This window comes from Pleurodeles waltl, chromosome 3_2, assembly GCF_031143425.1.
Source record: "Pleurodeles waltl isolate 20211129_DDA chromosome 3_2, aPleWal1.hap1.20221129, whole genome shotgun sequence".
Classification (NCBI taxonomy): Eukaryota; Metazoa; Chordata; class Amphibia; order Caudata; family Salamandridae; genus Pleurodeles; species Pleurodeles waltl.
In genome coordinates, this window is record NC_090441.1 from 17041660 (window position 1) to 17068662 (window position 27003).

Here is a 27003-nt window from a genome sequence, read left to right on the forward strand (position 1 = left end):
AGCCATGTTTTTAGGTGCTTTATGAAGGTCCTGGGTCTTGCATAGGTTAATGGGGAGGGAGTTCCAGGTCTTGGCGGCGAGGTGGGAGAAGGATCTGCCGTCTGATACGGGGGACGGTAGTGAGGGCGAGGTTTGGTGGAGCGGAGCTGGCGAGTTGGTATGTGGAAGTTGACTCGTTCGTTAATGTAGGCCGGTCCAGTGTCGTGGAGGGCTTTGTGAGCGTGGACAAGGATTTTGAAAATGATCCTTTTGTAGATGGGCAGCCAGTGTAGGGATCTGAGGTGGGTGGATATGTGTTTGTGGTGAGGGAGGTTGAGGATGAGACGTGTAGCTGCGTTCTGGATTCGCTGGAGTTTTCTTTGAAGTTTGGCTGTGGTCCCTGTGTAGAGGGCGTTGCCGTAGTTCAGTCTGCTGCTTATGAGGGCATGGGTGACTGTTTTTCTTGTTTCTAAAGGGATCCATTTGAAAGTCTTGCATAACATGCGAAGGGTGTTGAAGCAGGAAGATGATATGGTGTTGATTTGCTGGGTCATGGAGAGACGCGAGTCCAGTATGATGCCAAGGTTGCGTGCGTGGGTGGTGGGTCACCAGGAGTCGTTCCATGCTGTCTTGTTGAGGCCGAAGATGATGATCTCTGTTTTGTCTTTCAATTTGAGGTGGCTTGCTGTCATCCATTTGGCGATGTCGGAGTCCGGCGTGCAGGTTATTCTTGGCGGTGGCTGGGTTCCTAGTGAGGGAGAGGAGCTGGGTGTCAGCGTATGAAATGATGGTGATGCCGTGGGGGCGGAGGATGTTGGCGAAAGGAGCCATGTAGATGTTGAATAAAAGGGGGGGGGGTGCTGAGGGAGGATCTTTGGGGGACCCCACAGATGATCTTGGTGGCTGTAGACCGGAAAGGAGGGAGGCGAACTCTTTGTGTTCTTTCGGAGAGGAAGGAGGTGAGCCAGTCCAGGGCTTTGTGGCGAATTCCGGCATCGAAAAGGCGTGCGTGGAGGGTTTGGCGGCATACAGTGTCAAAAGCTGCACAGAGGTCTAGGAGGATGAGGGCGACGGTCTCGCCCTTGTCCACTCTGGTCCTGATGTCATCTGTGCAGGCAATGAGGGCAGTATCAGTGCTGTGGTTCTTGCGGAATCCAGACTGGGACACGTCGAGTATGTTGTTCTCTTCTAGGAAGCGAGACAGTTGCACGTTTACTATCTTCTCAGCGACTTTTGCAGGGAAGGGGAGAAGAGAAATGGGTCGGTAGTTTGTGAGGTCTTCAGGGTCTGCTTTGGGTTTTTTGAGAAGAGCGTTGACTTCGGCGTGCTTCCAAATATCTGGGAAGGTTGCGGTGTTGAAGGAACTGTTGATGACGGCCCGGAACTTATCAACTGTCACCTCACTCTCACTCCTGAGGCATGGTGGGATCCTGGAGGTGCTCAGGGTCTTAAAGGCACGTGCCAATTTTTTGATTCTGCTGTTAACCTGCATGCAGCCTATTGGCTAATAATGCTCTTTTATTTTCAACGTAGTTTTTTTCTGTTTTATTATAGCTTTCTTATACTTTCTATGCCTTATGCCTTGGAGTACAGAAAGTTTTGTACTTTTAATTGAAGGTTTTATTTAAAAAAAAAAAAAAAAAAAGCTCCAAAAAGAAAGCATTTTTAGCCGGTTTTCTCAACATAGACTGCATTACTGTTTACCCATGTATGTATTATTATATTGGTATTGAAATTCTCTACTAGAGTATTATTTTTCATATGTTTTTCACATATATATGCATCTGTATTTGTATATGCTCTGGGGTTCCCACACTTGGGCGGGAATATTCAGTGTTTGACTTTGATGAGGATACCCCTGGAAGAGAACTAGGATTTACAGGTACGTAACTTATCCTTCTCTGCAAATCACCAGTTGTGATGTGTTTTTATTTTTTTAAAGAAATCATAAAAATGTAGGTTTCTGAAGAGTAATTTATAGGTACTCTGAATTAAGTTGGTATAAAAATCCAACCTAAAATGAATTCCACAAAGAATACATAAGTTTTAATAAGGCATAACACAAAATTAAGTTGTGAAAGGATTTACTGTGTGTACAATATGTATACAACCCACATGTTTTAAAAAATCTTTTTATTGCAGGTAAAACCACAAAAAAGATACACTGTGACAGAAAGCTTCATACACAGTAGCACTGTGAAACAACCCAAGGCATTGCAAAAACCCATCTAATGTAGAAAATCCCCTGTCACCCACCCCAGCAACAATTAACAGGGCAATTGCAGCAGTCGGGCTCTCCAAATGCGAAGCCTCCAGGCCAACACCCATGACTGACAGGGGAACAGAGGTTTTTTTTGGGGGGGAATCAGGCAGAGTTCACTTCTATACTCATTTCATATCTCTCCCAAATTTTGGTCCTCTTATGGGGACAGCCCCATCATTCATAAACCGCCCTTTCGGGCAACATGGACCAGTTCATATCATTCTCCCAGTTATGCAGCTTGGAGGCCAGTTCGGCCTTCCACATTCGCACATTGTTGCGCTTGGCGATTTATTAACCACAGGGTCATCCGCAACGGGTCCCTACTGGTAAGGTCTGTGTCCCAAACATTTAAGAGACATCAGTTTGCAGTGGCCTCCATGTTGCCACTACGTACACCATTCAGGCAAGCTGAATAACTGGGCAACTCCAAACTGTGTGGAAAAACATTCCCTCCTGTCCACGGTTCTGCCGACAGAGGAGTGGGGAGTTTGCCCATTTTAACCAAGATAGTGCATGCATAATAGCTTCTGTATAGAAGTTTAAACTGTATGAGACAAAATCAAGATGAGAGAGCCTGCTCCCCGAGTGATGCCAGGGCCTTAAGCTATTTAGTCTTTGAGACCCTCCGGCATTGTTCCCTCAATCAAAATGAGTGTGCCGGGAGTTATTGATCAGTTGATAAGTAAGAGATATTGCTTTTCTGGGTATACGTTCATCTAGTAATCTGTCTTCTAACTCTGGTAATGCCTTTTGTAGTGCATGGTGTATTTGTGAGAATCGATAGATCTCAGTGGGTGCCAGTTGGCACTTGCGCTGAAGGTTGGTGAATGGGGATTACCCCTCCTTGTAACCATAAATCCCCCACTCTCTAGATGCCATTGAGGTCCCATCTGTCAAATCCATGCTGTGCCCCCCGTGTGCCCTGTTACGCGGCATCCCAGAGGAGTGTGGCCTGTGTAATTCTCCCCCACCATCCCAAGGCCCTGAGTACTGTGTGCCAGAGTGAAAGTGTGACCCACAAGAGGCAGAAAAGGCTGTGGTCCGTGACTCTCCATATATGGCCCTAAGGTAGCACTCCTGCCACACCCTTGTCGCATGACTAGCCTCGCCATAAGGTAGGCGGGCTCCCCCTCTAGAAGATGACTTCATTGGTCGAGCTGTGCAGCCCAGTAGTACTTTTGTTTGTCGGGAGCGCAATACCCACATCATAGCAGCTGCTCATCAATTTTCTGAGGACTATCTGCACTGGACTGCCATCCCAGCTCAGTTTTCAGAGTTCAGATTCAATCGCTTGAAAGTAGAAGGTCGAGACCTGGTGTGTAGTGTTTTGCAGTGCATAAAGAAATCAGGTGAGAGCCTTCATTTTAAATAGGGGTCACCTTCCCCAGCAATGATAGGGACAAGGCCCTCCAGTGGCAGACATCTCTCTGGAGGTGCCTGAACGGGGGTTCAAGATTGTGGGTATAGAAGGTTTTAGAATCACTAGTGATGTAGATCCTGAAGTATCAGAAGCCCTCGTTCACAACAGTTGCTGCACAGCCTTGGGGCAAGCGCTGCTAATGACCATGTAGGTGGTAAATGAGGGGCTGGTCCTAGTCAGTAGTATAGCCAGTGTGTGGCGGTATGTTTATTATGCATTATCCTGTCAAAAGTGTGAACAGAGTCTGCAATATAGAGGAAAATGTTGGGGGCATAGAGGGAAATTTTGTATTCCGTCCACGTCAGCCCTCTCATCAGGAGATCACGTGACACCAAGCTGAGAGCGAACATTAAGGGGGGGGGGCGAGTGGGCATCTTTGTCTCTTCCCCCTTGAAGACAGAAAGTTGGGGATGTGCCACCATTCACCATCACTTGGGCCAGAGGAGCAGTGTACAGGAGTCAAACCCACAACATAAAATGCGGCCCGAAGCCCAGCTTGGCTAGGACTTCAAACATAAACGGCCGTTCTACTGTATCAAAGGCCATTCATGGGTCAAGTGAAAGTACGAGGGCATCTTCACGAATAATCACTGTGCACCACAGGACCCCATTTAGGCGTTCTAGGTTGAGAGGTACTCCTTCCTGGCATAAAGCTGGATTGATCTATGTGGGCCAGAGTCCCGATCTTCATTCAACGTGTTTAAGCACCTAGCTTATTTTAAACCCTTTTTCTGACTGGAAAAATAATTATCAGTCTCAAAATGCCATCTTTTTTTACAAATGCCCATCATGGAGAAGAGAGATGGCATTCTCTGACCCACACTCTGCATTGTCTGCTTGCCGGTTTCTCATCAGCTTGAAACATGCTACCATTGTAAACCAAATTCCAAGAGAACTCTGAAAGACAGAAAAGAGCAGACTGCATACATTCCAAGAGAAAGGTAGTACCTCCAAGTGGCCTTGGGGTGGGGCCGGGTTAAGAGCCCTTCTCTCAAGAACGCAGAGGAAGATCATGAGAAAAATGCCGTTCAGCATCACCGTCAACAGGTAGGAGATCTACAGCAAAAGAAATCCCTGTCTATTTACCACTGGCGTCGGGATAGTCGTTGAGGGTGCCAGTTCAGCCGTTGTTGACGCTGAAGAGACGGTTAGAGCTGCATATGTTGTTCTTTGGGGCAGAGGTGAAGGGAGGTAGTTGGATGCTCAGGGTAGGACCTGAGAGGAATGAGGTGATCCATTTGAGGGCTTGTTGCTGAATGCCGATGTTGTGGAGTCTTTTGATGAGGATGTGGTGGGCGATGGTATTGAATGCTGCAGACAGGTCGAGGAGAATAAGAGCAATTGTTTCTCCTTGGTCGAGGAGGGTTCTGCTGTCTGTTGCGGCAATGAGCAGGTCTTGGTGCTGTGGTTGGCCTGGAAACCTGATTGTGATGTGTCAAGTAGGTGGTTCCGTTCTAGCTAGTTGGTGAGCTGTTTTCTCAAGTACTTTGGCTGGGCGATTAGCCGGTAGTTGAGTTTGCTGTGGCCGGCTGAGGGCTTCTTTAGGAAGGGTCTGATGTCTCTGTGCTTCTAGCCACCTGGGAAGGATGTTGTGGAGAAGGAAGCGTTGAGGTTGGTTAGTTCAGTGCTGATTATGTTTGTAAGGAAATGCCTCCTTGGCATGGTTACCCCCTGACTTTTTGCCTTTGCTGATGCTATGTTTTGAATTGAAAGTGTGCTGAGGCCTGCTAACCAGGCCCCAGCACCAGTGTTCTTTCCCTAACCTGTACTTTTGATTCCACAATTGGCACACCCTGGCATCCAGATAAGTCCCTTGTAACTGGTACCTCTGGTACCAAGGGCCCTGATGCCAGGGAAGGTCTCTAAGGGCTGCAGCATGTATTATGCCACCCTAAGAGACCCCTCACTCAGCACAGACACACTGCTTACCAGCTTGTGTGTGCTAGTGAGAACAAAATGAGTAAGTCGACATGGCACTCCCCTCAGGGTGCCATGCCAGCCTCTCACTGCCTATGCAGTATAGGTAAGACACCCCTCTAGCAGGCCTTACAGCCCTAAGGCAGGGTGCACTATACCATAGGTGAGGGTACCAGTGCATGAGCACTGTGCCCCTACAGTGTCTAAGCAAAACCTTAGACATTGTAAGTGCAGGGTAGCTATAAGAGTATATGGTCTGGGAGTCTGTTTTACACGAACTCCACAGCACCATAATGGCTACACTGAAAACTGGGAAGTTTGGTATCAAACTTCTCAGCACAATAAATGCACACTGATGCCAGTGTACATTTTATTGTAAAATACACCACAGAGGGCACCTTAGAGGTGCCCCCTGAAACTTAACCGACTATCTGTGTAGGCTGACTGGTTCCAGCAGCCTGCCACACTAGAGACATGTTGCTGGCCCCATGAGGAGAGTGCCTTTGTCACTCTGAGGCCAGTAACAAAGCCTGCACTGGGTGGAGATGCTAACACCTCCCCCAGGCAGGAGCTGTAACACCTGGCGGTGAGCCTCAAAGGCTCACCCCTTTGTCACAGCCCAGCAGGGCACTCCAGCTTAGTGGAGTTGCCCGCCCCCTCTGGCCATGGCCCCCACTTTTGGCGGCAAGGCTGGAGGGAACAAAGAAAGCAACAAGGAGGAGTCACTGGCCAGTCAGGACAGCCCCTAAGGTGTCCTGAGCTGAGGTGACTCTAACTTTTAGAAATCCTCCATCTTGCAGATGGAGGATTCCCCCAATAGGATTAGGGATGTGACCCCCTCCCCTTGGGAGGAGGCACAAAGAGGGTGTACTCACCCTCAGGGCTAGTAGCCATTGGCTACTAACCCCCCAGACCTAAACACGCCCTTAAATTTAGTATTTAAGGGCTCTCCCTGAACCTAGAAACTAGATTCCTGCAACAACAAGAAGAAGGACTGCCTAGCTGAAAACCCCTGCAGAGGAAGACCAGAAGACAACAACTGCCTTGGCTCCAGAAACTCACCGGCCTGTCTCCTGCCTTCCAAAGAACTCTGCTCCAGCGACGCCTTCCAAAGGGACCAGCGACCTCTGAATCCTCTGAGGACTACCCTGCTTCGACGACGACAAGAAACTCCCGAGGACAGCGGACCTGCTCCAAAAAGACTGCAACTTTATCCAAAGAAGCAGCTTTAAAGAACCCTGCAACTCCCCGCAAGAAGCGTGAGACTTGCAACACTGCACCCGGCGACCCCGACTCGGCTGGTGGAGAACCAACACCTCAGGGAGGACCCCCGGACTACTCTACGACTGTGAGTACCAAAACCTGTCCCCCCTGAGCCCCCCACAGCGCCGCCTGCAGAGGGAATCCCGAGGCTTCCCCTGACCGCGACTCTCTGAAACCTAAGTCCCGACGCCTGGAAAAGACCCTGCACCCGCAGCCCCCAGGACCTGAAGAACCGGACTTTCACTGCAGAAGTGACCCCCAGGAGTCCCTCTCCCCTGCCCAAGTGGAGGTTTCCCCGAGGAAGCCGCCCCTTGCCTGCCTGCAGCGCTGAAGAGATCCCTTGATCCCTCATTGACTTCCATTGCGAACCTGACGCTTGTTCTAACACTGCACCCGGCCGCCCCCGCGCCGCTGAGGGTGAAATTTCTGTGTGGGCTTGTGTCCCCCCCGGTGCCCTACAAAACCCCCCTGGTCTGCCCTCCGAAGACGCGGGTACTTACCTGCTGGCAGACTGGAACCGGGGCCCCCCCTTCTCTCCATTGAAGCCTATGCGTTTTGGGCACCACTTTGAACTCTGCACCTGACCGGCCCTGAGCTGCTGGTGTGGTAACTTTGGGGTTGCTCTGAACCCCCAACGGTGGGCTACCTTGGACCAAGAACTGAACCCTGTAAGTGTCTTACTTACCTGGTAAAACTAACAAAAACTTACCTCCCCCAGGAACTGTGAAAATTGCACTGTGTCCACTTTTAAAATAGCTATTTGTGAATAACTTGAAAAGTATACATGCAATTGAAATAATTCAAAGTTCCTAATGTACTTACCTGCAATACCTTTCAAACAAGATATTACATGTTAAATTTGAACCTATGGTTCTTAAAATAAACTAAGAAAATATATTTTTCTATAACAAAACCTATTGGCTGGATTTGTCTCTGAGTGTGTGTACCTCATTTATTGTCTATGTGTATGTACAACAAATGCTTAACACTACTCCTTGGATAAGCCTACTGCTCGACCACACTACCACAAAATAGAGCATTAGTATTATCTCTTTTTACCACTATTTTACCTCTAAGGGGAACCCTTGGACTCTGTGCATGCTATTCCTTACTTTGAAATAGCACATACAGAGCCAACTTCCTACAATGTTGGATCCAGGGTTGAAGAGATGATGGGGGCAGGTGTCGGCGGGTTCCCTGATGTGGTGGCCTGGATGTTGAGTGGGGACCAGGTGGTTATGGTTGTGCTGGGGTTAGCTGGTTGGAGAAGGTTGTCAAGGTTGAACAAAGTGGGTTCATGTTTCAAGTTGTTGTAGACATTGACAATCTTGCTGTGGAAGTACTGTGTTTAATTTGGCCGTCTGGTTGGAGAATTCCTTGAGGAGTTCCTTAGTGTGGTTGGTTGCGACGTCGATGCTGGCTGTGATGTCTGGTCTTTTGGCCTCTTTGATGCACCGATGATAGGCGTGGAGTGATGGCTTGTACGCGGCTCTATCGGCGAGGTTCTTGGAGACGCTCCATCGCTTCTCGGGTAGAAGACAGTTACGTTTGGTGGTTCTGAGCTCTGGCGTGTACCAGCTGGCTTGTCTTGACCTTCTGCTGGCTTTTGCTGGGTTTCAGAGGGGCAACTTTGTCTGCGTATTTGGTGATCCAGGTAGAGAAATTGTGGACGGCATGGTTGAGGTTGGGTGGTGTAGTGCTGAGAGCCTGCGTCCATTGGCTGTGGGTTACTTTTCCCCAGTTGCAGTGGATGGCGCTACTGTGCTTGGTGATTGTGTGCTGGGTCTTAAATGGTAAAGTGGACGATTGTGTGGTCCCTCAACAAGAGTTCCGTGGTGTGGATGAATTTCATTCTGTCATTTGAGGAGAAAGTGGTGTTGAGGGTGTGTCTGGCTCTGTGGGTGAGTTTGGAGAATAGTTGGGTGAGTTCGATGTTAAGGTTCTTCTGGAGGGATGTGGAGTTGGCGTTAAGGGTCCTTGATGTGGAAGATGGTTGCTGAATAGCATGTAGTGGAGGAAATCAATGGCGGGAGGCCAATGATGCTGCTCATGGTGTCGCAGAAAGCTGGGCGGCGTCCTGGTGGCCTTTATGTGAGGGTACCTCTTACGGTTGTCTTGACGTTTATGTGTAGAAGGAAAATAAGGTGCTCCATGACAGGCGTTGGGTCGTCGTTCATGGCGGGGCATTGGTTGGGTTCCTTGAATATTATGCGGATTCCTCTGTCGTACTTTTTAGAGTAGCCACGGCGTATCATCTTGTATCCATCAAGGGTGGCGATAGAGATGTCTGGGTTGGAAGCAGGGGTAGTGATGGTGTACCAGATTTCCATGGCGTGTTTGCTGAGGAAGCGGGCATTGAGCAGGATGCAGTGTAGCGGTTCCGGTATTGTCAAGCACCTAGACAAGTGGCGCAATATAACAAGCAACAAATGGGTATTGAACATTGTTCAAAATAGTTACCTAGATTCAAGTCTCCTCACCTGGTGGTCCCACCAAAAACAACTTCCTGACCTGTACAAGTCTTATTGCAGGAAGAAGTAGACATGCTGCTCCGAAAAGAATCAGTAGAGTAAGTTCCTTTTTCACCATGTGGAACAGGAATTTATTCATGCGACTTTCTATTCCAGAAAAAAGGCCCAACTCTAGTACAGACCGATTCGAGATCTAAGGCTACTCAACACGTCCCTTCTCAAGGAGAAATTCAGAATGCTTGCTTTTAATCAGATTTAACTCTCAATTCCTTCAGGGGGAATGGATGTGCTCCATCAACATGTAGGATGCCTACTTCCAGATTCCAATTGCAAGAAAATATTGGCAGTTTCTCCACTTCAGAGTGGCATCCAAGCACTACCAGTATAAAGTGTTGCCCTTCAGGCTCAAATCAGTGCCTGAACATTCTCGAAATGTATGGTGGTAGTTGCTGTGCACCTGAGGAGGAAGAAAATATTTGTCTACCCATACTTAGATGACTGGTTGAAGAAGAGCTCCTCCTCAGCACTTAAGCAACAGCATTATCTGACCTGCCTCGAAACTCTACAAAAGCTGGGTCTACGAGTCAATTTCAAAAAGTCTACAGAACTACAGACTCAAAGAATACATTACCTAGGAGGGACTCTGGATGCAAACCACTCAAGTGTATCCTTTGGACAAGAGGCTATCCTCAACATGGAATGCCGCTCTCTCGCCCCCCACCCCTCATCCATCAGCCAGACAAGCAGCATCGCCACGGGGGGGGCTGGGTGGCTTGGGGGGGGTCAGGGTCAGTGGCTTCTTGCATGTTTATCGCCCCCAATGCTAGACTGCGCATGAGACCGCTACAACAAGCACTGGAAGATCAGTGGCCTCCGTATTCACACCTATGGGACAATACAGTAGTCATCACACAAGAAGCACAGCAGTTACTCATATGATGGATCCAGTGTCAGCACTTACAGATAGGATTGCCTTTTCACCAGGAACTCCCTACACACTCTGATCACGGATGATTCCCTCAAGGGTTGGGGAGCTCAAATGGGGTCTCTGCAAGTTCAAGTCTTGTGGTTGGACACTGAACAGCTCTATGACATAAACATGCTGGAACTCTGGCCAGTCCATCCAGTGCTGAAGTGTCTCTTTCCATCCATAGAGACGAACTCTCTGCCCATTCAAACAGACAATACAACCACAATGCATTATTTGAGCAAACTGGGAGGGACTTGCTCATGTTCCCCTATCACTGGAGACACAAGCCATCTGGAAATGGTTACTAGCCAGAGACCTAACCATTTCGGCTAGTCACCTACCAGGATCTCTGAACACCTTTTGTTGCACCTTTACAGAGGCTGCTGACTGGGTTCTAAATGACTGTTGCTCAAGCTATTTTCAGAAATAGGGACAACCGCAAATAGACCTGTTTGCCGACGAAGCAAAAAAAAAAATGCCCAGACTTTTCATCCAGGTTTTACCGACCAGGGACAAAGGGGAATGTCCTTTCAATAAGCTGGTCAGGGACTTTTCTGTATGCCTTTTCCGCCATTCTTCTGGTACTGACTGTCCTCAAATATTACTACAGAGTAAGGACTAGAATAACCCTGATAGCTTCAGAATGGCCCAAACACTGCTGGTACATGGGTCTTCTCCATCTGTCGGAAAGACCGTAAAAAGAATTTTCATGCAGACTGGATCTCCTCCACAAGCTGTGAGGAAAGATAGTCCACCCCAACCTTCCTTCGCTTAGCTTGACAGCATGGCTACTGAATTCCTGCAGTATGGACATTTAGGTCTCTCTCATGAGAGCATAAACATTCGAAAAGAATCAAAACAACCTTCTACTAGACGTTCTTATTCCTTTAAATGGAAAAGGCTTTACATGTTGTGTATTCAGAATGATTACCATTCAGTTCGGGGGAAAAGAGGTTATATTACCCTACCTCGTCCATTTAGCTAAATTGGGGTTACAGTTTTCTTCTATTAAGGTACACATGTCAGCAATTTCTGTTTGTAGAAAATCACCTTCTCATCTGTCATTCTTTCAAATATCTGTGGTAAAAGATTTCATAGAGCGTTTAAAGAAGGTGCTCCCTCCTGTACGTTCCCCCTCTCTTCCTTGGGACTTGAATGTGGTGGTTTCAAAACTTATGGGTCCACCTTTTGAAGCAATACATAAGGCTTCCTTACACCATCTTACCTGGAAGAATGCTTTTCTAGTGGCAATTACTTCAGCACACAGGCAGTCTCTCTGTGCCAAAGAGCCTTACACATTATTTTTTATTGCCAACAGGGCAGTGATGAGGACTTATTCCAGTTTCCTCTCCAAGATGGTGTCTGAATTCCACATTAACCAGACAATTTCACTTCCTAGGTTCTTTCCTAATCCTTTCACACCTGCTGAAAGAGCTTTACACTTTCTAGACCTCAAAAGAGTACTGAAATTTTACCTAAATAAAACCAAAGACATCAGATAGTCTGATCGCCTCTCGGTAGACTATGGTCCTATGCGGACAGGCATCGCTTCCTCTAAATTCTGTGCTTGCTATTCTATTCAATGCTTAGGTCTATTGATTAGGATTGAGGAACCCCTGGAAGAGACGGATAAGTTACTTACCTGTAAGCCCAGGTTAGATGGCATCTGTCGCTTGTAGATACACATGTTGTGCATAGCCCGCCATCTGGTGTTGGGTCGGAGTGTTACAAGTTGTTTTTCTTCGAAGAAGTCTTTCGAGTCACGGGACCGAGGGACTCCTCCTCTTTGTCTCCATTGCGCATGGGCGTCGACTCCATCTTCGATTGTTTTCTTTCCGCCATCGGGTTCGGACGTGTTCCTTTCGCTCCGTGTTTCGGAACGGAAAGTTAGCTAAATATCGGAAAAATTACGTCGGTATTGTTGCGTTCGGGATCGGCTTAGTTAGAATCGACACCGAATCGAAGAGTGAAGAGCTCCGGTACCCTTCGGGGTAGTTTTCGATCCCCCTTCGGGGCCTGGTCGGCCCGACCGCGTGTAAAACAACGCTGATGGAACGGACCCCGTTCCGTTTCTGTCCTAAATGCCACAACAAATACCCGTATACAGACCAACATTTGGTCTGTAACCTGTGCCTGAGCACAGTGAAGAGACTTGCGAGGCCTGTCGTGCGTTCCGGTCCCGAAAAACACTCTGTGACCGTCGAGCCAGAAGACTGCAGATGGCGTCCACGCCGACAGCTCACCTAGAGTTCGAGGAACAAGAGGAAGAAGAAACCTTCTCGATCAGTGATTCGGACTCCGAAGAATTCGACGACCAAAAAACTGTGAGTAAGACGTCGAAGCCAGCACACAAGAAAAGTGACAAGGCCCAGGGGACGCCACTGCCACCAGGCCATGGCTCGACCCATAAATTCGGTGACCGACCATCGGCACCGAAAAAGGCCGAAATGGTGCCGAGATCGTCCGACTCCGGTCGAGACACCGGCGCACAGCCTTCTCGGGACCGAGAAAGTGCTGCTGAAAAACATCGACGCCGAGATATCGGAGCCGAAACTGCTCGACGCAGAGACAGCGGCACCGAGGAAGATCGACGCCGAGAGGGTTCGACTCCGAAAAAGAAGAAGGTCACTTCGGAGCCGAAAAAGAGTACAGACAGGGTTTCGGTGCAAAAACAACCCGCAACCGACCCACCTACCGGTTCCTATTCAGAGGAGCAATCACTGTCCTCTCAGATGCGAAAGCATAGATTTGAGGAAGAGTTGCAATCCACCGAAGTGGACCACACTCAGAAACGTATTTTTATACAGGAAGGAACAGGGAAAATAAGCACCCTTCCCCCTATTAGGAGAAAAAGGAGACTGGAGTTTCACTCAGACCAAGCACCACAAACAAAAATGGTGAAAAAGGTAACTCCGCCACCCTCTCAAAAGGTAACTCCGCCACCCTCTCCTCCACCTGTAACTAACGTTTCACCGGCACAAACTCCATCACATTCCCCGGCTCACACCACCATGAGCCAAGGTGATCAGGACCAAGACGCTTGGGACTTATACGACGCGCCAGTGTCGGACAACAGTCCAGAGGCGTACCCTACAAAGCCCTCACCACCGGAAGATAGCACAGCATACTCACAAGTGGTGGCTAGGGCAGCAGAGTTCCACAACGTGTCCCTACACTCGGAACCAGTCGAGGATGACTTCTTATTCAACACCCTCTCCTCCACCCATAGCTCCTACCAAAGCCTGCCTATGCTCCCAGGAATGCTTCGGCACGCAAAGGAAACCTTCAAGGAGCCGGTCAAGAGTAGAGCAATAACACCAAGAGTGGAAAAGAAATATAAAGCACCTCCCACAGACCCTGTTTTCATCAGCTTACAGCTGCCACCAGATTCCGTCGTAGTAGGAGCAGCTCGCAAGAGAGCCAACTCCCACACATCTGGGGATGCACCGCCCCCAGATAAAGAGAGCCGCAAGTTCGATGCAGCCGGAAAGAGAGTCACAGTACAAGCTGCAAACCAGTGGCGCATCGCTAACTCTCAAGCACTACTTGCGCGCTATGACAGAGCCCATTGGGACGAGATGCAACACCTCATTGAGCATCTACCCAAAGAGCTACAAAAGAGGGCGAAACAGGTGGTTGAGGAAGGACAGAACATATCTAATAATCAGATACGCTCCTCTATGGATGCAGCGGACACAGCTGCAAGAACAATTAACACATCTGTGACTATCAGAAGGCACGCATGGCTACGAACGTCTGGTTTTAAACCAGAGATTCAGCAGGCAGTGCTCAATATGCCATTCAATGAGAAACAACTGTTCGGACCAGAAGTGGACACGGCGATTGAAAAACTCAAAAAGGACACTGACACTGCTAAAGCCATGGGCGCACTCTACTCCCCGCAGAGCAGAGGCACTTACAGCACCTTCCGCAAAACATCCTTTAGAGGGGGGTTTCGGCGTCAATCCACACAAGCCAGCACCTCACAGGCCACACCGTCCAGCTACCAGGGACAGTACCAAAGGGGAGGCTTTCGAGGCCAATACAGAGGACAATTCCCTAGGAATAGGGGAAAATTTCAAAGCCCCAAAACCCCTACAACCAAACAGTGACTCACATGTCACTCATCCCCTCCACACAACACCAGTGGGGGAAAGAATAGGTCAGTATTACCAAGCATGGGAGGAAATAACTACAGACACTTGGGTCTTAGCAATTATCCAACATGGTTATTGCATAGAATTTCTGCAAATCCCTCCAAACATACCACCAAAAGCACAGAATTTATCAAAACAACATTCAGACCTTCTGGAAATAGAAGTTCAAGCATTATTGCAAAAGAACGCAATAGAACTAGTACCAAAGACACAAATAAACACAGGAGTTTATTCCCTGTACTTCCTAATACCAAAAAAGGACAAAACACTGAGACCAATCCTAGACCCCAGAACACTAAACACCTACATCAAATCAGAACACTTTCACATGGTCACGCTACAAGAAGTGTTACCATTGCTAAAGCCACAGGACTACATGACAACCTTAGATCTCAAAGACGCGTATTTCCACATACCAATACATCCGTCGCACAGGAAATACCTAAGGTTCGTATTCAAGGGAATACATTACCAATTCAAAGTATTGCCCTTCGGTTTAACAACTGCACCAAGAGTCTTCACAAAGTGCCTAGCAGTAGTGGCTGCACACATCAGAAGGCAGCAAATACACGTATTCCCGTATCTAGACGACTGGCTAATCAAGACCGACTCACTGACAAAGTGCTCGCACCACACAGATCAAGTCATGCAAACCCTCTACAAACTCGGTTTCACCATCAACTATGCAAAATCACACACTCTGCCGTGCAAGGTACAACAATACCTAGGTGCCACAATAGATACAACAAAGGGAATAGCCACTCCAAGTCCACAAAGGGTTCAAAATTTCCAAAAGATTATACAACGCATGTATCCAACACAAAAAATACAAGCGAAGATGATATTACAACTACTAGGCATGATGTCCTCATGCATAGCCATTCTCCCACACGCAAGGTTGCACATGCGGCCCTTACAACAGTGCCTAGCATCACAATGGTCTCAAGCACAGGGTCAGCTTCTAGATCTGGTGTTGATAGACCGCCTAACATCCCTCTCGCTTCTATGGTGGAACAGCATAAATTTAAACAAAGGGCGGCCTTTCCAAGACCCAGTGCCACAATACGTGATAACAACAGATGCTTCCATGACAGGGTGGGGAGCACACCTCAGTCACCACAGCATACAAGGACAATGGGACGTACATCAAAGAAAGCTGCATATAAATCACCTCGAACTACTAGCAGTTTTCACAGCATTAAAAGCATTTCAACCACTCATAACTCACAAATACATTCTTGTCAAAACAGACAACATGACAACAATGTATTATCTCAACAAACAGGGGGGGACACACTCGACACAGCTGTGCCTGCTGGCACCAAAAATATGGCAATGGGCAATTCGCAACCACATTCGCCTAATAGCACGGTTTATTCCAGGGATCCAGAATCAGCTTGCAGACAATCTCTCTCGAGATCACCAACAGGTCCACGAGTGGGAAATTCACCCCCAAATTCTAAACACTTACTTCAAACGTTGGGGAACACCTCAAATAGACTTATTTGCAACGAAGGAGAACGCAAAATGCCAAAACTTCGCATCCAGATACCCACACAGGCAGTCTCAAGGCAATGCCCTATGGATGAACTGGTCAGGGATATTTGCGTACGCTTTTCCCCCTCTCCCTCTCCTTCCATATCTAGTAAACAAATTGAGTCAAAACAAACTCAAACTCATACTGATAGCACCAACGTGGGCAAGGCAACCATGGTACACAACACTGCTAGACCTATCAGTAGTACCCCACGTCAAGTTGCCCAACTGGCCAGATCTGTTAACGCAACACAACCAACAGATCAGGCATCCAAACCCAGCATCGCTGAATCTAGCAATCTGGCTCCTGAAATCCTAGAATTCGGACACTTAAACCTCACACAAGAATGTATGGAAGTCATAAAGCAAGCAAGAAGACCATCCACTAGACACTGCTATGCAAGCAAATGGAAAAGATTTGTTTGCTATTGCCATCATAATCAAATTCAACCATTGCACGCATCTCCAAAAGATGTAGTGGGTTACTTACTACACTTACAAAAAACAAACCTGGCCTTCTCTTCCATTAAGATACACCTAGCAGCAATATCTGCATACCTGCAGATTACCCATTCAACTTCACTATTTAGGATACCTGTCATTAAAGCATTTATGGAAGGCCTCAAAATAATTATACCACCAAGGACACCACCCGTTCCTTCATGGAACCTTAACATCGTCTTAACCAGACTCATGGGTCCACCCTTTGAACCTATGCACTCTTGCGAAATACAATTCCTAACCTGGAAAGTTGCATTTCTCATCGCCATCACATCTCTAAGAAGAGTAAGTGAAATTCAGGCGTTTACAATACAAGAACCTTTTATCCAACTACACAAAAATAAAGTAGTCCTAAGGACCAATCCTAAATTTTTGCCAAAGGTTATTTCACCGTTCCACCTAAATCAAACGGTAGAGCTACCAGTGTTCTTCCCACAGCCAGATTCCATAGCTGAAAGGGCACTACATACATTAGACGTCAAAAGAGCACTAATGTACTACATCGACAGAACTAAAAACATCAGGAAAACTAAACAACTGTTTATTGCATTTCAAAAACCTCACGCAGGAAACCCAATCTCGAAACGGGGTATAGCCAGATGGATAGTTAAGTGCATCCAAATCTGCTACCTTAAAGCAAAAAGACAACTGCCCATTACACCAAGGGCACACTCAACCAGAAAGAAAGGCGCTACCATTGCCTTCCTAGGGAATATTCCAATGCACAAAATATGTAAGGCAGCCACATGGTCTATGCCTCACACATTTACCAAGCACTACTGTGTAGACGTGCTATCAGCACAACAAGCCACAGTAGGTCAAGCCGTACTAAGAACCTTATTTCAGACTACTTCAATTCCTACAGGCTGAGCCACCGCTTTTGGGGAGATAACTGCTTACTAGTCTATGCACAACATGTGTATCTACAGCGACAGATGCCATCGAACTGAAAATGTCACTTACCCAGTGTACATCTGTTCGTGGCATCAGTCGCTGAAGATTCACATGTGCCCACCCGCCTCCCCGGGAGCCTGTAGCCGTTCGGAAGTTAGCTTCAACTTTGTACATTTGTAAATATATTCAATCTTAGTTAGGTACATACTTATTCACTCCATTGCATGGGCACTATTACTAACAAACAACTCCTACCTCACCCTCTGCGGGGAAAACAATCGAAGATGGAGTCGATGCCCATGCGCAATGGAGACAAAGAGGAGGAGTCCCTCGGTCCCGTGACTCGAAAGACTTCTTCGAAGAAAAACAACTTGTAACACTCCGACCCAACACCAGATGGCGGGCTATGCACAACATGTGAATCTTCAGCGACTGATGCCACGAACAGATGTACACTGGGTAAGTGACATTTTCATTCTCTTCTAGGGGAATCATCATCATCATCATCATCATCAGTCATAAGCAACCCTCCCTCCTCCTGGACGAATGTTGTATGCAGCACCATATCCTTACCTCTTGTTTATTCTTCATATCACCGTAAAAAAAAGTTCTGACCGAACTGTCACCATGCAGTCACCTCTAGGGCATGATGGTATACAGGAGGTCCTGACGATCTTAAAGGCCTGGTGCCAGATTTTTCTTTGTTATGCTTTTAAATATAGCCTATTGGCTAAGAAGGCCCGTGGCTTTCTCTTGATTTTTCATTAAGTAGAAGCTGTGGTTTTGCACTCTATGCGTGTTCTTCTGTTTTTTTTTTCTTTTTACAGAATTGTTAGTCTGGTAAGAGGTTTAAAAAAGGGAAAGCTAATGTGGCTTTTTAAGCCTTTACTATATGCTGCATACATGTATATAAATGTAGTGGTTTTACATGTGTATATAATAATAATATGTTTACTTATTTATTTTATGCTCAGGGGTCCCCACACATGGGTGGGAATATTTAGTGCTTATGATTTAGATGAGGATTCCCCTGGAAGAGAACTAGGATTACAGGTAAGTAACTTATTCCTCAATGGGCAGGCCATTGGGGGCCACCACCTCGCCTGAGGTCTAGGCTCAAATGGACTGTATTACTTCAGGTTCTGAGAGCTCATGTTCTAGATGGTCTCAGTCCGAATGCAAGAGTTTCTGGAGCTGTAACTCATGGCACTACAATCCATGTTCAGTTGGGTTCCAAGATGTAATGTGAAACTCCACACTCCCACAATAATCACAATCCAAATTGAGGTATATTTGCTGGCGATTAATGGGAATCGGTATTTCCACCTAACATATCATAGACTTTCTGACCATAGTACATTTAAAATTGAAAAATTGGTTGAAAATGATCTAAGTCGGACATTATGTACTGTCGACATTTTCGGTCTCAAAAGGCTAGAGTCCGCAAGACTATCTTTAGGACTGAGTGACTAAAACCAAGCCAAATGGACAGAACCCTGAGGAACCAGAGAAATCCTTCACTCCTCAAATGTTTCACCATGTCCTACTTTTAAAAGATAAATCCAAAAAAGGTTAATAGAAAAGCTGAAGGCACAGAATTCTGTAATCCTTCAGTTTTTGAGCCGGGCCATGAAGAATCTGACCTGCACCAATTTTCATAATTAAAGAAGGCACGGAGAGAGCTCAGAAAAAAAGTGAAGCCACTGTGCTGATGTGGTGCACATATGGGGCCCCTAACGTTGCATCCTGTGTTGGGCAGGCCCAATGCTGAGGTGCATGACGTAATTGCTAGCAAAAGTTTATGAATCCAGTCTGATGCCTGGAGAAATCTGAGATTAGATAGTCTCTACCAGAAAAGGCGTTAGCAAAGGTAAGTAAGTTGTTCTTCTACCTAAGTAGCAAGGTGGTGAGTGCTTCGATTGGCAAGTGGGGATGGGTGTGTGCATATTCAATACCTTTAACACAACCAAGGCACAATCTCCATGTCGTCACTCTAGATCTCCCAAATCTAAAGCATCTTCTATGGTTTTCTAGACGCATGTGCCAGTTTAAAATTTTATCAGACCACTATTCGAGGTACTCACTATGTTTTTATCAGTCATTTAATCATTATGTTCGATGGCATCTGGAAACTTGCAGGTGTTGTCTTTGAAATTCTCAGTAATCTGTTTCCATAAAGCCTCACGTGACAAATGTGGTCTACCTGCTCCTATGTTTTCAGAACCGTAGAATCCAACCACCAGGGAAAGGGGAAGAGCCTGAACTCCAGAGTATTTATTTTTCTTAATGACATTGAGACAGACGCTCTCGTTCTCTCGTTCTCTCGTTCGCTCGCTCTCGTTCTCTCGTGCGCTCGTGCTCTCGCGCTCGTGCTCTCTCCTTGTTCTCTCTCCTTGTTCTCTCTCCTTGTTCTCTCTCCTTGTTCTCTCTCCTTGTTCTCTCTCCTCAGAAAACCCATCATCTGAGTATATGCTGGGCTCCAGTGTTCAGTGGCAGTGGGATTTTGTAAGTGGGGATTGGTGACGCCAGACTAATTGGGTGGAAATATGTGCGAAGAGGCATGATTGACACAAGGTACCTGTTGAGAAGTGCTTTTTCTGGTCCTGCCTGCAGTGTGGGCATTTCCAATTGGTTGTTAAGAAGGATAACCCAGACCAAGGAAAAATCAAACCTTTAACACCTCTACCCTAACCATATCTAAATCTTTTTTCCTATCTGAATAGGTGACACCAAAAATATATGCCTACTATCCATGCACTTCAGTTTTTGTTCTAGACCCTTTACCAATTTATTCTCTTGAAGTATGAGGAGTTGACATGTAGTTAAAATACTTACGTGGCTACCTTTAGATTCAGCCATTCATAGTCTAACTACACCAGAAACCTCGAACAGTTTTTACTTGAAATACCTATAATATAATGAGACCTTTCTAGAAACTTTACCTTTTATCTTCTCTTCTGGGTGGGGGTAAAAGGTAGATGATAATGGTTATAGGATGCAGATCCATTATATTGTCACTGTGTTTTTGGTATGTGATCAGTTAAGGTGTTTCCAAGTATAACAGTTCTGGATAGTTTGTACAATGTAATAATCATGATTAAGCATACACTTTGGCAAGTCACTGTAATTTCATGGCTGGTAGTGCTGTAAAGCTCAATGTTTAAATGCTGCTCATGATTTAATGATGGCAGATGCATCTATATTGTAGGTTGATTTTATTCTTTCTAAGGAGCCACCTTTTTCTTCTACTTTTAGGGCAGCTACATGAACTTCAGAGTCCAGGTTATTGTCGAATCAAATATGAAGGTATTTATGAGCATCTGCTATTTTCTGTGCAAATGAATCCTTTTACATGCAAAAGTAAAAGGATTAGAGTTTATTGTGCACGCTAATGCAGCAGCTGACTTTATTAGAAGTATGGAGGTCAATAATTCACTGTCCCATGGCTTCATAATTGGGAGGTGGAGTGATTTTGAGTTTGTCAATGCTTTTGGAGGATGTGTAACAGAGTTAGAATAAGTCTGTGTGCTTTGATATAGGGCAGTGATTGGCCTTCACTGTGTATCCCTTCACCTCTGGTTCCTTAACTCTAAAACTGACTGTGCTTCAACATGCCCTTTTTTATTACATACCACATTTTTTTAATGAAAAAGGCATGATGCATATCCACACACAACTATCTTTAGTTGGTCTGACTAGAGTGAATCTAGTTCTTAATTTGAGCTGGAGCTGGAGTTGGCAGGTGGAGACTGGAGCTTATTTTTCTTCACCAGACTTTGATAACAAATCAAAGCAGGCAAATAGGGGTGAAGAGAAAATGGAATAACAATGACATAAAACGCCGGAATGAAAAATAACTTTTAAGAGAAAAGTAGAGAGTGTTTAGAGGTGTTTTTAAAAGAGGTATAAGGTGGAAACAAGGCTGCACAGCCTTGGTAGTCGTCACCCCAACATTTGATATCGCTGCCCATTGGGTGTAAAGGAATGCCTCCTTGGCATGGTTACCCCCTGACTTTTTGCCTTTGCTGATGCTATGTTTTGAATTGAAAGTGTGCTGAGGCCTGCTAACCAGGCCCCAGCACCAGTGTTCTTTCCCTAACCTGTACTTTTGATTCCACAATTGGCACACCCTGGCATCCAGGTAAGTCCCTTGTAACTGGTACCCCTGGTACCAAGGGCCCTGATGCCAGGGAAGGTCTCTAAGGGCTGCAGCATATCTTATGCCACCCTGGGGACCCCTCACTCAGCACATACACACTGCTTGCCAGCTTGTGTGTGCTGGTGAGAACAAAACAAGTAAGTCGACATGACACTCCCCTCAGGGTGCCATGCCAACCTCACACTGCCTATGCAGTATAGATAAGTCACCCCTCTAGTAGGCCTTACAGCCCTAAGGCAGGGTGCACTATACCATAGGTGAGGGCACCAGTGCATGAGTACTGTGCCCCTACAGTGTCTAAGCCAAACCTTAGACATTGTAAGTGCAGGGTAGCCATAAGAGTATATGGTCTGGGAGTCTGTCAAACACGGACTCCACAGCACCATAATGGCTACACTGAAAACTGGGAAGTTTGGTATCAAACTTCTCAGCACAATAAATGCACACTGATGCCAGTGTACATTTTATTGTGAAATACACCCCAGAGGGCACCTTAGAGGTGCCCCCTGAAACCTTAACCGACTATCTGTGTAGGCTGACTGGTTCCAGCAGCCTGCCACAACCGAGACATGTTGCTGGCCCCACGGGGAGAGTGCCTTTGTCACTCTGAGGCCAGTAACAAAGACTGCACTGGGTGGAGATGCTATCACCTCCCCCAGGCAGGAGCTGTAACACCTGGCGGTGAGCCTCAAAGGCTTACCCCCTTTGTTCCAGCACCGCAGGGCACTCCAGCTAGTGGAGTTGCCCGCCCCCTCCGGCCACGGCCCCACTTTTGGCGGCCAGAGGAGATAATGAGAATAACAAGGAGGAGTCACTGGCCAGTCAGGACAGCCCCTAAGGTGTCCTGAGCTGAGGTGACTCTAACTTTTAGAAATCCTCCATCTTGCAGATGGAGGATTCCTCAATAGGATTAGGGATGTGACCCCCCTCCCCTTGGGAGGAGGCACAAAGAGGGTGTACCCACCCTCAGGGCTAGTAGCCATTGGCTACTAACCCCCCAGACCTAAACACGCCCTTAAATTTAGTATTTAAGGGCTCCCCTGAACCTAAGAATTTAGATTCCTGAAACTACAAGAAGAAGAAGACTGCTGAGCTGAAAAACCCCTGCAGAGGAAGAACAGAAGAGACCAACTGCTTTGGCCCCAGTCCTACCGGCCTGTCTCCTGCCTTCCAAAGAACCCTGCTCCAGCGACGCTTTCCAAGGGACCAGCGACCTCTGAATCCTCTGAGGACTGCCCTGCTTCAAGAAAGACAAGAAACTCCCGAGGACAGCGGCACTGCTCCAAAAGAACTGCAACCTTGTTTCAAGGAGCAGATTTAAAGACCCCTGCAACTCCCGCAAGAAGCGTGAGACTTGCAACACTGCACCCGGCGACCCCGACTCGACTGGTGGAGAACCAACACCTCAGGGAGGACCCTCCGGCGACTCCAAGACCGTGAGTAACCAAAGTTGTCCCCCCTGAGCCCCCACAGCGACGCCTGCAGAGGGAATCCCGAGGCTCCCCCTGACCGCGACTGCCTGAACTCCATTTCCCGACGGCTGGAAAAGACCCTGCACCCGCAGCCCCCAGCACCTAAAGGAACTGAACTCCTGTGCAGGAGTGACCCCCAGGAGGCCCTCTCCCGTGCCCAGGTGGTGACTACCCCGAGGAGCCCCCCCCTTGCCTGCCTGCACCGCTGAAGAGATCCTTTGGTCTCTCATTGAAAACCCGACGCGTGTTTGCACACTGCACCCGGCCGCCCCCGCGCTGCTGAGGGTGTACTTTTTGTGCTGACTTGTGTGTGTCCCCCCCCCCGGTGCCCTACAAAACCCCCCTGGTCTGCCCTCCGAAGACACGGGTACTTACCTGCTGGCAAACCGGAACCGGGGCACCCCCTTCTCTCCATTGAAGCCTATATGTTTTGGGCACCTCTTTGACCTCTGCACCTGACCGGCCCTGAGCTGCTGGTGTGGTAACTTTGGGTTTGCTCTGAACCCCCAACGGTGGGCTACCTTGGACCCAAACCTGAGACTTGTAAGTGATTTACTTACCTGACAAAACTAACAAAACTTACCTCCCCCAGGAACTGTGAAAATTGCACTGTGTCCACTTTAAAAACAGCTTATTGTGTTTTATGTAAAAAGTATACATGCTAATGTAATGATTCAAAGTTCCTAAAGTACTTACCTGCAATACCTTTCAAATGAGATATTACATGTAGAATTTGAACCTGTGGTTCTTAAAATAAACTAAGAAAAGATATTTTTCTATAACAAAACCTATTGGCTGGATTTGTCTCTGAGTGTGTGTTCCTCATTTATTGCCTGTGTGTATGTACAACAAATGCTTAACACTACTCCCTTGATAAGCCTACTGCTCGACCACACTACCACAAAATAGAGCATTAGTATTATCTCTTTTTGCCACTATCTTACCTCTAAGGGGAACCCTTGGACTCTGTGCATACTATTCCTTACTTTGAAATAGTGCATACAGAGCCAACTTCCTACATTGGGCTTCTGAGCAAAACTTAGGTTATTGGTATTTATTCTCTTACAAATTAAGCACTGTGTGGATCCCATTGGTCATTGTGTCCCAAAATATTTTTTTGTTGAGTAGAAACCACAATCAGCATGAGTTTTGTGTAGCCATTTCTCAATTAAAGATGGTTTGTGATGATCAAGTATATTATAGCTACACCAGAAAATAAATTCTGATTCCCACACTTAAAGAGCTGTGCAAGTATTCAGAAACTCCACAGCTTGATGAGGTGTTGAGTCCTGGGTCGCAGAGTGTGAGGCATGCTTCAGGGTTCTCAATTCCCAGAACACCACTTTGACCTGGGTTTGATCAGTACATCCATTAGGTGCAACCAGTCCTAGCCTCGCAGCTACAGACTTTGTCACAAAACCTAATGTTCTTTAGTGTCTGACCACAGTGTAATTTCCTTGTATACATCATAGTGGGTGCATGGATACGGAAAAAACGATGTAGCTGCATAAAATTGAAATGTTGAACTGGCATTTGTTTTAGGACTATAGTTTCATATTTTGTATGATAATGAAATTTGTTAGAGCTGTAATTTAATCGTTTTTTCTAATATTTCAGTTGATACATGATTGCTTTTTGTTTACAAAATGAACAAACAATATTTGTGCTCTTCTGTTACCTACCTATTCCTTGTTAAGTTTTTGTTTTCCTAACATAGTCTTTCTGTTGGAAGCTAGCATGTGATGCATGCTTTCGTTATTTTAAGGAGCCAAATTTTTCTTCTAATTTTAGGGCAGCTACCTGAACTTCAGAATCCAAGTTATAGTCGAATCAAATATGAAGGTATTTATGAGCATTCACAATTTCCATTATATTTTGCCCTTCACATGTATTAGTAAAGGAATGAGGTTTAACTTACTGACTCCAGTGGCATTGGGCTTCAGATATAAGGAATTTGTTATAGGGTACTGGCTCAGACTTTTGGACCACACTACATTTTACCTGTGTCATACTGTTAGAGTAAAGTGGGTGTCTAGTAAGGTAATTAAAATAAATTACATTTTAGTGAACTACAGTCTCTCCAGATGAAGACCAGTGTCTACAATACATAATTGCACAAGGGTTCGTGGTGGCCATAGCTTAAGTGTCGAGGTAAATTTCCCTGACCCTCTCCCATATTTCATAGCCTGGAAAGTTTCAGCCATTCAAACAATGATTGTCTGAAATCTACATTGTAATCTTACCAGTGGGGTAGGCCTTTAGAATGTGTTGCATGAATAAAGAATGATGAAATGTTGATGCCACAAAGTAGAATCCTTTGAAAAGCCAGGTTCAGAAATAGATTAGACACGTACAGTTTGAAAGTGGTTGAATATTTTATTCTGATGGATACTCACCTTTAGAAGACTCTTGGACAGCAGTATGGATCTGCAGATATTTATCAGTAATGCTCCTGTGTGACTCTGGCTACAGTGTCCCTCCCTAGAGGAACAGGGGGAACTACGGATGATACCCCTATGCTTTGATATCTTTCCATTCCCTTGACGTGGATCTAGAGCCCCACTCCCAATTTTGTTGATCTTCCGCCAATTTGAAATTCTTTTTACAGCTGTGTGATAGGGAAAATGTTCCTCTAAAGATGACGAGATTCAAACGGTTGCAGGACTGCAGAAAAGAGATGTCGGTCATCATGCCACAAAATGTGTTTTTGTAGTCCGTGGGCTCCGTTCACAGCTCACACTTGTGTGTTAAGTGCACACTTGTGCATCCACAGGCCAGAGGTGAATCTGTCGCCGAACAAAGGAGGTCATGATCGAAACATTGAAGCTCCAAGTCGCATGTCTGCTCACGTTACTAGTCAAGAAGCTTTTCCCAGTAAGGATCCAGTTGTGGGTCAGTCTTCCGGTAAGGTCAAATAGAAGACTCACCATGAGTGCAAGAAGGCCAAAGAGGGCTTGAACCCATCCTAGTACTCAGTCTGGTTTGAAGATGCAAAGACATGAAGCTAATCTTACCCCTCTGGTGTTATCTGAATCCAGCCCAATTCTACCATTGTCCTGGTATTCCCTGACCTCCCAGGGCCTATGTCACAGTAACTAACTGCTTTAAAAGTAGCCATGTTGTACATTTTTAATGTGCTTCCAGCTTCCTGGAGGCCCCACACAGCTGCAGGGGCCTCCATTTGGACTTCCACTGGTTGGCTGCCTCCAAGAGACTCTTTGGGACACGATCAGGCCTCCACTCTGGCACCATAGTCCATTCTTTCTGTGCTGATGCTATTCACAGACCCTGAAAACATCAGTGCCCCGCTCCATGCCTATGCTGTACTAAATATATATTTTTTTTTAAAAGCAAGCCAGACACTAATCTGAGGCCTCTGTCTGTACAGAACATCCAGTCAGTGTCTTTCTGAGGAAATAACAATTCTGAATGCTCTCTCTGCCCCAGATTCTTTCTGCTATGGGCTCAGGTGACTTGGAGTTACTGGTCTTGCAGAATCTGTATTTGCAGAGTCCTGTCCTGCAGTCTCACAAGCATCACCTATGGGTCTGAAAACTTCAGTTCACTGTGCTTCCCTTTGACATTACTTTGGCCCTCAGGTCTTCACAAAAGTGATGGCAGAGGTTGCTGCCTGCCCGTGGAGATCGCAAATACATGTGTTTCTGTACCTCAATGACAAGCTGCACAAGGTGTGTTTGTCACAGTCAGCCCAACAAAATCACTTCTGCTGGAATTTTCTGGAGCTGTGGGTGATAAGCCTGGCTTTGAAAGCCTTCCTCGCAAATTTCATGGAGAGGCTGGTGCAGGGTCTCATGGTCAACACGACAGCCATGGGGTTCTGTAACAAGCAGGGCTGATTGAGGGCCTGGGTTTTGTCAGGCAGCCCTATGTTTCTGGAGGTGGCAGGACTAGTATAACATCTTTTTGATTACCAACCATTTAGCTGGGGTCCATGAATGTCATTGCAGTATTTGTTTGGCATACCACGAGTGATGTCTCCA

At 46.5% G+C, this 27003-nt stretch overlaps 1 protein-coding gene across 12 annotated transcripts in view; it reads left to right on the top strand.

Moving 5' to 3' along the window:
• VEZF1 (vascular endothelial zinc finger 1) overlaps positions 1-27003 on the top strand; it is a 167747-nt gene that overhangs the window by 51629 nt on the left and 89115 nt on the right. For 10 of the 12 annotated variants that reach the window (XM_069226598.1, XM_069226600.1, XM_069226603.1 and 7 more), the window contains 2 exons: positions 20627-20677; positions 24794-24844. In XM_069226598.1, the coding sequence (XP_069082699.1) occupies positions 20627-20677; positions 24794-24844 (102 nt within the window). The remainder of the gene's footprint in view (positions 1-20626; positions 20678-24793; positions 24845-27003) is intronic. The other 2 variants (XM_069226606.1, XM_069226609.1) reach the window with 1 other exon arrangement.